This window comes from Oryzias melastigma, linkage group LG1 (genome assembly GCF_002922805.2).
Source record: "Oryzias melastigma strain HK-1 linkage group LG1, ASM292280v2, whole genome shotgun sequence".
In the NCBI taxonomy this organism is placed as follows: domain Eukaryota; kingdom Metazoa; phylum Chordata; class Actinopteri; order Beloniformes; family Adrianichthyidae; genus Oryzias; species Oryzias melastigma.
In genome coordinates this window covers 32,432,104-32,443,183 of record NC_050512.1, presented here as the reverse complement: position 1 = coordinate 32,443,183, position 11,080 = coordinate 32,432,104, and the positions used below count along the sequence as shown (strand labels likewise).

Sequence of the window (11,080 nt, the reverse complement as noted above, 5' to 3'; positions counted from 1 at the left end):
ATCAGCGGTAGTCAGGGCCCCAACCCCGCCCCAGACGAGCAGCCCACCACCACTACCTGGGAGTCCTGGGCACCCCCCACCCCAACTGCAGACACACACCAGGAAGATCTGCCCAACGCTCCAGGGAACCAAACACCATCTCCACAGGAGGTCCAGGAGAGAAGCGTCCACCCACCCTTACCCAAGAAACACGGCCCAACCAAGGTACCCACTGTTGGAATTTTGGACAGGCCCAGTGCACGAGGGAAACAACCAGAGGGACATAGACACCCCCAGGCTCAGCTGTGATATGATCCCAGCTTATCATGGATCCTTCTCTCTGCATGGAGAGAGTTGCCGGGCCCAGTATGCCAGCGCCCAAGGGACACGGCCACTGCTGCCAAGGCCTTGGTTCCCCCCACCAGGGTAGGGGTATGGGACAAAAGATTTCCTTCCACCTTCGTTTTGTAACATGTGTGATTGTGTGGAGTGAAGATTGTTGAACATTGGCGAGTAGGGCACTGAGGGGACATCTCCTGCTTGCTCACAGTGATGTCCAACCATGAGGAGGGCCACTGCCAAGTAGCAGCTCCACAACCGAGGCACATTGCAGGGTAACACCAGCTTACCCCCCCAAGTGTTGCTCCCAAATGTCACCAGTCCTGGGGCCTCGCTGCAAGAAGACCCCACACAAAGAGAGGAGCCAGTCTTAGGGGCAAGCCCAGGCCCCCGCACCAAGGGCCGCCCCTGCCCGAGCTCTGGTCAGGTACTGATGGAACCGAGGCAGTCTGACCAATGGAGACCCCAACCCGCCAAACCCCCAAAGTTCCATACCGATATTGGACCCTGCCCAGATAAAAAAAAAAGAAAGAAATACTGGGACTTTCAGGTCTCCTACTTTCAAACAGGCCAACAAAAACAACAGAAGAGAGAACCACAAACATACGACAGACTGTTCATGTTCACCTGCATTTCACTACGAAGTGCTGTATTAATATTTCAACATGAAGGGAAAACAATAACAATGACAGAAACAATGTGAAAGACATTTAAACTTTATGAAACAGCAAAGTTTGATTGCTTGAATTATTAGTTTATTTCAAGCATTAATTGTACACAACAGAACAAAATTGAACAGATGTATCAAACTCATTACAGAAATAATGAAATGCTTTAATTGAAAAAAAAAAAGAAAAATTAACACACATGTAAGATGAATATAACTGTATCATAATATATATACATTTAAAATACAATATGAACATAAGACAGGTTTTAAAAATAATTGTTTTTATAATAGTTTAAAAAGTTTCATTTGTGTATTGATAAAAAACAAAAACAAATGTACTTTTCTGAGTTTTAGCTGGTGGACTGTCAGCATGTCTGTTTATTGTTTATTCCTACAGTAAATAAAGTTGAAACAAAAGCTGATATTTTCTTTATGGTGATTAATGTGCCATTTAACATTTTAATATTCAATTCCTTTATACATACATATCCAGTCAAACATAATTTACTAATGTAGGCAGTAAAATTAAATTTAAAATCTGACACAAAAGTTAAATCCTTTATTTGCCTGTCAGTAGATATAATAGTAAAATAAAATGTAACATAGTTTGAATAACCAGAATGACACACACTTATCTCAGGTGAAACACTTTAGACCACGCCCCTTTTATGTAAGTATGACCCCTTTTCTACTCTTTATAAATGACCACAATGTTTTCCACTTCCGGAAAGTTGTGTTTGGTTTCCAGGAGCTTCACGTGCGCAGTTCTTTAGTGACTGGAGTCAGTTCATGTAAGTTCAGATTTAAGTTTAACTTCATCTGCTGTGTCCTCCTGTGATTGTTAGACGTATATGAATCAGTACGTTGTGTATTTTATTGCTGTTGTTTTGAATTATATCTGCAGCATTTATGAGGAACTTAGTTTGGTTGGCCCCTCCCCCCAAGCCGAGCAGGTGGGAGTGAGATAGGGAGGGAAACCTTGCAGATCGCACCCTTGGCAGGCAAAGTGAGCTGTTGTGATGAAGAGGCAGCAGCGTTTGGACCCATTTGCAAGTAAGGTTTAATAACAACCATGAACAAACGGGCATGGCCGAGGCAGGTCACGGTCCAGGCCTGGGTCGAGGGAAAAGGCAGACCGGCAAGCGAGGAGACAGGCGGAGATCACAAACCAGGAGCTGTAACAAGGAGGAACGCAGGCAGTATGTCAGGGAGTACAATGACTTCACACTGAGGGGTTGACAGCTGGCTAAATACTGGTGCTGATGAGGAAGATGGGAAACAGCTGAGGAGAAATGGCTGAGGGAGTGACTAGTGAGAGTGGAGAGGAAGTGCAGTCAATACTCAGGTGAGGGCTCCCTCTGGTGGTCAGATGTGGAGCCAGCTGGGGGAATGCTGACAGGTGTGTTATTTTGTACATTTTGTAGTAAATGGTTGATTGTTTATTATATTTTACACATTTTCCTTATTTTGATGTAGTTTTGAAAGTGCCAATCAAAATGAAAGTACTGCATCCGTCAGAATCTCTCTTCTGTTCTTTGAGGTCAAGGCTGCTACACTGAGTTCTACATAATGTGTTCACGTGTCATTTTCATACTTTATATTATATGCCACTGGACCCTCCATAGTAAAGCCAAGGTAGAAAGATACATCCTCCCGGCTATATCCAGTTCGGATGTCACCCAGATAAGCTGGGCGAACAGACATTTTCAGGTTTCCTCCATAGTTGATGTAAATGTCTCCATTCTCTGATTTCCCTTTTACCCTCAACAGCTCTTTCTGCACGTCTGGCTCATTCCATGCAGTTCCACTCTGCCAGAGACGGTGCACATTGTGTGGCTGACTACTCTGACTGCTGCCACTGTCCTTTTTATTTACCTGAGCAAGAATTTTGTCGAGCTTCACTTTGGGCACAATTCGCTTTAATCCACTGGATTTCCCCAGAAAAAAATGAGCTATTGCACTTCGAGCTGGAATCAAGTGAGAGAAGCGTTTGCTGAAGGACCTCTTGGCTGATGTGATGTAAGTGCTGATATCTTTATAGGTTGGAGTACTCTCAAGTTTTCTGTCTTTTGCAGGCCACATGAGCAGCATGGACAGGTAGTACATCTCAGTCAGTTTTGAACGAGTACCTTCCTTTTGCAGTTCTTTATCCAAAAGGTCAACCAGCTCCTCATACCTTTTCACCAGCTTCGAAGAGGGCTTGATGCAGTGCATTACTATATTTGCCAAGATGAAGTTAAGTGTGGTTCCAGATTTGGAGGGAGAGTTGTCAAAGACGAACTTCCATTTTTTCAGAACAAACTCCATTTCTGATGGACTTTTCTCAGTTAGACACTGAAGAAGTCCAGCAAAAGAGTCCACTCGCTTCATTTCCAGATAGTTCATTTGGTCCATTACTTCCTGATGGAGACTAAGCTTTGGGTTTCTGGCCTTTTCAGATGCCTTCTCTTCTTCTGAACTGCTGAAGATCTCAACATACTTTTGGAATAGTTCTGACAACTTTTTTTTATTTCTTTCATCAGCCGCTTCCCTCTCCTGGGATCTCTGTCGGAGATATGTAAAGTAGTTGTCAAAAAATCCAAATATTTCCTTCAGCTTCTTCTTGAAGGAAACCAGAAAGTCTGCGTGATCTGTGAGAACAACTATAAACTGGTCAGTGGTTGTGTTGCTGTGATCGAGATGCAAGTCTTTTGCTGAAAGGTGACCTTTGAGAAACTGACGCATTTTGTCTTTTTCAAGTTTGTTGTTCTGATAAAAAGGGAGACCTTTAATAATGTCAAGAAGGATCATCATGACTTCCATTTCCCCAACATAGCCAGATGTATTGTAGGACTTAGACCTCTTCATGTTGTTCATATCAAATTGGTCCATCTGCTCATCTCTGTTGGCCAGCTCCTGAGAATACTGAAACGCCTTCACAGCCTTGGATCCCACTATCAGACATTCTTTTAGCACTTCGGGAGTGGGAGACCCCGAGTCCTCAATGTACTTTTTGAGTTGACTCTTGTACACTTGTCCAACTGTGTCGGCAATGTACGAATTGGAGTTTTTGCTCTGTGCGTCTAGGGCCCAACGAAGAGCAGAATCAAATTGCTTCTCGTTCAAGCAGAAATGTCTTGCAAGTGCCTGTGGAAGTGTCGCACTTCTGTCAAACCTCTCCGTGGCTTTTTCCAGGAGAATTCTGACATGCTCAGAACCCTCTTCTTCTCTTATTTTCTCAATTAAAGGGGAAAACTGTGTGTTTTTGTCACCACCGTGTTCTTTTCTGTGGCGCCTGACAAGCATGCTTTGAATATCTTGGTAAAGGAAATCTTTTCCCATGCATGACTTATAGACTTTGTCACACTCCAAGATGCTCATTGCCATGTCAGACAGAGAGAGGTTGTGGTCTCTTTTCAGAATCTTAAGACAGTTCTGAGCAATCATTTGATGTAGGAATCTCACTGCTTGATAGGTGCCATGCTCTTCCACTGTAAACGTTATCAGAAGGCTGGAATATGGACCCATTTTTTCTTCAAGAGTTTCTCGCTTCCAAAGGGGATTCTTGATGCCGACCAACTCTTCGCAGAGAGACAGTGATATGTAGGATCCATCGACAAAGGTGTTCAGCAAGGCCAGGAAAGAAAAGAGCTTGCCTTGTGGGCTAGTGGCGTCGAGATCTTTAACAGTGTTGCTCACCACATTGGCGATATAGGTTTCACTAAAATTATTGGTCATTATCATGAAGGCATAGAAGGTGTCAGGCTTCTCGTGGTCCTTCTTTAGCTGCTGGAGTTTTGCAGAAAACAGTTTCTGCTCTTGAGGGGACAGCTTGTTGGCTATAAACACGTTTGGAATGCGGCTCTTTCGAGAGCTTTCTTCAGGAAACTGCGTTCTCTCACAGTTCAATATGATTGCCATCAGATTGCTCTGTTGGTTTTTGTCACGAGCACCACTCAGAATGCACAGCTTTAGATCTTCCACGTCATCCCAATTGTCCACCAATAGGAGGACAGGTGTGTTGCCTGGCTGACTCTGTCTCCCATAAGTGAGCAAGTTTATGACCTCAGCAGCAACTTCATTGTTTGTTGCCTTGTTGTTCTTTACAACAGCACATCTGAACTTTCTCCTCAGGTTCCAAAGAACATGCTTTGCCAGAGTAGTCCCTCCACATCCAGGGTGATGGAAGAGATTGATCATGGAGCACCGAGATGTGGGTGCTCCAACAGCCATGATCAGGTCATACAACTCGATGTATTTGTCTCGTTTGATGAAAGGCAGGCTGCAGTCATTCTCTGAGAGGTAAAAGTTCCACCATGAAACTTGCCCTCCTCTGTAAAAGTCCTCTTCTGTTTGTTTCTTAAACTCCTGAAAGGAATCATTAGTTTCAATTTCTGTGTTTTCGCACTCATTTTCACATAAAATGTCCAAGACAGTCATGAGTTCTTCATCTTTTTTTGCCAGCAGGACAGAGCTGGAGCCTGTCGAGGGCAAATATCTCTGTGAAGATCGTGTTTTTGGTTCTTTAAGTTTTCTGATGGTGCTTGATATTTCAATAAGGCTCAGTTCATAGATGCATTTATTGGAAATTTCCTCTTGGCACCGAGTCTTTACCAGATCCTTCCAGTGCTTGAATACAGCTGAATCTCTGCATAAGCACAGCATGTTCTCAGCACCTCCCAGAGAGCGATACATTGCACAGAAGGTCTCCAAGATTGGGTTGTAGATTTCAGTTACTGCAGAGTGGAGAACAAATATGACCAAGAGTTTATCTCTGGAAATCAAATCCGGGTTACAAAGCCAGGTTACCATGTTGCTGATGTCCCCGGAGCGCCTCTTAATCCATTCACTGGGTGTTAGTGGCTTGTCTTCCTCATTCTCCTCATTCAGACGCCCATTGCAGAAAATCCAACTGGTTTGCTTAAACAAGTTAAGTTTTCCAAGGATTGCAGATATGCTGTCTTGGGCAGTGTACATGTTTGGAAAGTGAAGATTGGCAACACTATCTTTTCTGTAAAAACTGCATGTTCCACTCACGTCAGACTCTGGGTCAAAGTCAAGTACAGCAAAGAGCTTCATCTCCTTCAGGAAATCCATGAACTCCAGCTGGCTGGGATGACATTTGTCCGTGACGACAATCACCTGGAGAGAGCTGTCAAAGGCATCTTTTCCGCGTGTTACGAGTTGCTTCAGCCTTTGGCCCTGGTGGCTTTGAAAAAGCTGGACTTCATACCTTTCTTCAGCAGATTTTCGAGCTGTTGCCCAGCTCTTGACTTTATCAGTCAAGCTTTTCAGTTTTTCTTGGGTTAATCGAGGATTCGGATCTTCTAAAAGGTTCGTGGACCGTTGACCGTCCCGGATAAAAAGACACTCAGTTTTGCAGTGCTGACTTTTCTCTGCAGCCGTAATACCCAGTTGAGTGTAAAAAATGTTATCTAGTGTCTGTGAATAAACTGGGACTACATCAACTTCAATCACACACCTGTCTGAGATGGTTCCGTCTTCATGGCATACTTGAATAAACTGTGGTACTCTAATGCACATTCTGGCAGTATGCACATGTTGTTCCTCAAAGAACTCTCCAAAAGATGATTCAAAAGCCTGAGTGTAGTCTCTGAAAGACTTGATCTTTTGCCCAACCACTTGAGCAATCTCTCCATGGTCTGACAGGCTGTGTACTCCAAAATGTATGGTTCCATTGGTTCGGGAATTCATGCAGCTAGCAGCAAAACTAAACACTTCCTTTGTGAACTCATAAAGAATCTCCCTGTCACTGGCTTCATTATCATTCGGGAGGAGGACGTACTCGCGGATGGGATCAATGAGATTACTTGGCCCAGCCATGGGAGGAAGAACATCATTTTCCATATAAAACATGGAGGTATTGCTTCTATCAAAGGGTCGGATCTGGCTAAAGGGCTTCTGAGGTTGTACAGCCATTTCAGTGTCAGGAATCTCAGTCATACTATGTGCATAGTTTGAGCTTTCATCTTGCTCCAAGTTGATTTTGCATGGTGGCATCTGGAGCATTTGCACTGCAGAGCTCAGACTCTGAATTCCTGAATCTGAGGACACTGTTGCCGTTTCCATGTATTCATTCATTCCGTCTGACACGTCTTGAGCTTTTCTGAGCTCATACTCACTCTGTGGAGTTCTAACACCGGACACTAATGAGTCTGAATGTGGCCTGAACTTTTCAATCTCTCTTAACATTTGTAAAGCTGGGGCTCGTGGAACACCAAGATCTAACAGATCTTCTTTCTTCAAGGAGGCGAGGCAAGCTCCAGACAACTCCTGGTCATAGAGATTCTGAGCAACTTCCTTTGAGACTCTGAGTTTAGAGACTAGCCAGGCTTTCACATGGTCTTTAGTCCAGTCTTCAATCATCGGTGGCAGCTCCAGGTCAGATTCCTCCTGCACAAGAAAACGTTAAACGTAAATTAACAGAAATGTTTTAGGAAAACAAAAAGAAAAAAAACACAAAGAAAGAGAAAAACATACGTATTTAATCTGCAGTCCGTCATCTTTGATTATTTGAACAGCTGCTGTTGGCGTCATATTCCTAGAAACACAAAACATGCACTTCAATATGGTGTCATGCACTTTCTTTAAGAGAAGATACTTAGACTGGAGCTGATCTTGGAACTGACCAGCAGAAACATTTGTCTCAGAAAACGGATCTATAGTGCGTGCTACAGTATTGACCGTTGAACAGACTGTAATGGTTCAGTGTTAGTAACCTGTGAGTTCATGGTAATTATTGATTTTCAGAATTATTGCCTGCATTAAAAGGGCCTGGGGCACATGTGAAAACAGAATCTGTAACAGTTGACCTAGACAGGACAGAGAATGAGGAGGAGAGAGCGACAGGCAGCAAGGAGACCGATGGAGGAGGTGATCATGAGTCCAACGAGGAAAACAACAACAGGAAGAATTCCAACTGAAGTCAGTGGTTTGGGGACTGCAGGTCACATCGGGTGAAACAAACACATTCTCATCCCCAACTTGTCATGTTGGGTTAAGGACCCCTCTGTGTCACGTTTTGACGATTTGGCTGTCCCCAACTTATCGTTTTTTGATGCGCTTGATGTTCATGAATCAAGGGTCCGCAACCCTCAGAACATGGTACGGTACTGGATCCGGACTGGTCCACGGGAGGCATCCAGTACTGGTACCCTAACCCAATACTGGTACCCTAACCCGAAACCAGGTCGTGCCCGGTACTGCATCTGGTGCCGGTTTGGGTCTGGTACTGCATTTGGGAACATGTATGGTACGGGTTAGGAGAACAAGTGTTCGGATCCCACCCTCCATAAGAGGGCAGGGTCAGTGCACACTCAATACAGCCCCCTCCAGGGGCAGGATCCCAGGATCACCCCATCCCAGGAAGGTAAGTGAAATTAAATTAAATTCTTCTTAGACTGAAACAGTAGTAGGCCCATTATAAAATAATAATTATTTTTTTCACACAGGGGGAGTGGTTAGGTTTAGGGCATGCCCCCCTGGGGTTAAGTTTAGGGGTTCTGGACCGGGTTAAGGTTAGAGGAACCCCCCATGGGAGGGATGTTAATCCAGGGGGCAAAGGGCAGGCGCTCATTGAGGCCGTGTGGGGAGAGAGTGTCCAGCCTGGTGATCCAGCTCTTCTCAGCCCTCCTCCTCTGGGCCTGGCTCCAGTGTGGATTGGACTCCAACACTGAGGCCCGGACCGACTCCCAACCATGGGCCAGGAAGTGCTGGACCAAAACCTGGTGGGTCCTCTGTTTCCCCACAATGTTGCTTCTGTGGCCCTGGAAGCGCTGTTGTAACGTCCTGCCTGTTGGGTACCGGTGTGGTCCACGTTGTGGTACTGCACTGGTTCCAGTTCATGACCCAGAGGTTGGGGATCAGTGATTTCATTAAAACAGACAGACTCTGTAACCACAAATGAAGCATTCTGCTTGGGTCCAACACCTCCACCTTCAAAGAGCTAAACAGAGTATAGAAGAGGATGAAGAAAGGGAAGAAAACTGCAACTGAAGAAGAGAGAGCAAGAGACGAGGGTCAGCAGACGGTGAAATGATAATAGCAGGAGGTGAAGGGAAAATGGAGCGATACAGGCAGAGCCAGCCCTGGATAGAGGGAAAGCAAATGAGGAGGAACAATGGAAATGAAAGAAAGGAAACTACATGTGAAAGACAGAAAACAGCAAGTAGACAAAGAAAAGAGGTAAGTGGAAAGAAGAAAAACCAGCAGTGTTGGGAGTAAAGCTGTTGAAGTATAACTGTGTTACTAACCGCGTTAGAAGTTCAGTAACAAAGTAATCTAACTGGTTACTTTTATCGCTGATACAACACTAGTAAAGTTACTATGTACAAATCCTGACACGTTACTTCCGTTTATTGGTGTGGGTTTAATAAGCCACGAGCGCTCGCTTTTACCACCCTGAGCACGTCACACCTGAAGCGATCTCAAGATGGAAGGAGACAAGAAATTCACCCAAAGAAGAGCTCATGAACAGAACTGATTACACGAAAGCTTATACTCACCACGTGGTGACTAGCACTTGAACTTCTACTCGCCAAAGAGAAAAAAATGTTCGCAACTGGTGAGTGTCAATTTCAGCCTTCAAAATAAAAGTCTATTGCAATAGTTCTTGTTATCGTTTTATTGCCCAGCCCTAAAGACAAGTTTAAGAAAAAAAAGTCCAGAGAAGCCAGAACATTGGTAAGAGAGACCCAGGCAACAGAGACATGTGCACCCCCATTTATCAGATCCCTTTAGCCCTCATGCTCTCTTACGGGGTCCAGATAACCCCACTTTTAATGTAAACAAGCCAAGAGCGGAAGGGTTAAGAAATGTTGAAATGGCCAAAGGAAGATAGACAGACCAAACTCAGCTTTTGAGGGCAAACTGTTGGATGTGTGACTGACAAAGACCAATGTGTTTGAACTATGAAATGGACTGAATTATTCTGTTGGTACTATGGTACTGTTGGTACACATAAGCTCACACACCTGCTGAAGTTCAAAGGTTCATCTTTGGATTTGTCACTTGTCACTGAAGGGCAGGAAGAGGTGTGCTCCCCCAAGTCAGCGTCCATGTTTGTTCTGTGGTAAGAGAAAGAAGCAGACGTGTCATTAATGAAAATAAAAAGATGAAATGATCTAAGGAAGCAGAACCAGTTGGACCAGAAAACTTGTTATGGTGTTGTTTGGCTCTGGAAGCACGTTTTTGAAACATGAGACCTTTATGGTTCACAACAGCACAAGCATAATGAAAGATGGACACTGCTGTTTCATCTCCTGATGGTTTTTCTTTACTTAGCCTTACACCGGATTCACAATGGACGTTTAGCGATGCTTATTTTAAAAATAAACTGGATTTTCTCAAATATTTTGATGTAACTTCCTGCCGGAATTGACGCGGAACGCTCACGGCTCGCACACAAAACAGAGCAGACACCGAAACGATCCGCTGCACCGCACGGTCTCTACGCGCCTGGTGTGAACGACGCCATAGGTTAATATGAGTCCGTTCCACGCTTCCGCGTCCAGTGTGAACCTAGCATTAGACTTCAGCGAAAAGAAAAAGCATGTATGTTTAAAACATGAAGCCTTTTTAAAACTTTGAGTCTCGGTTCTTGATCACAGACATTTCTATAGGGTCAATTGAACCTTGGAAGCTTACCCCTACTCAATCTTTAAACCCTATGTTCACAGGACTAGATAGCAGAACAATGAAACCATATCTGATGCTTTTCTACCAACCCTGCTCTTGTGCAGGTGGGGAGCTGCTGACTTCGACTTGAATTATTTTTTGGCAATAGAAAGAATACTTTGAAGATCTTCTCAATCCTGTTGACATGCCTTCCATTGAGAAAGAAGAGGCTGACACCTCTGGAGAGGGAGGGTCTATCACCAAAGATGAAGGAACTGAAGTAGACAGGAAGTTCCTCTGTGATGAGGCACCAGGGAAGAATGAAGTTCGCTCTGAGTACCTAAAGACTGGAGGATGTGGGACTGTCTTGGCTTACCCAAAAAAGCTGGCTCCTGATTGGCCGGTTTAAAGTCGGCTCCTGATTGGCCGGTTTAAAGCAGGCTCCTGATTGGCCGGTTTAAAGCCGGCTCCTGATTG

General features: G+C 44.4%; 1 protein-coding gene across 1 annotated transcript in view; it reads right to left on the bottom strand.

Moving 5' to 3' along the window:
- Window positions 1-469: 469 nt before the first annotated feature.
- Window positions 470-11,080, bottom strand: part of LOC112157407 (sterile alpha motif domain-containing protein 9) — a gene marked incomplete at its 5' end in the record, with an annotated part of 22,673 nt that continues 12,062 nt past the window's right edge. The window contains 3 exon segments of the mRNA XM_024290111.2: window positions 470-7,381; window positions 7,469-7,529; window positions 9,961-10,053. Coding sequence (XP_024145879.1) covers window positions 2,564-7,381; window positions 7,469-7,529; window positions 9,961-10,053 — 4,972 coding nt within the window.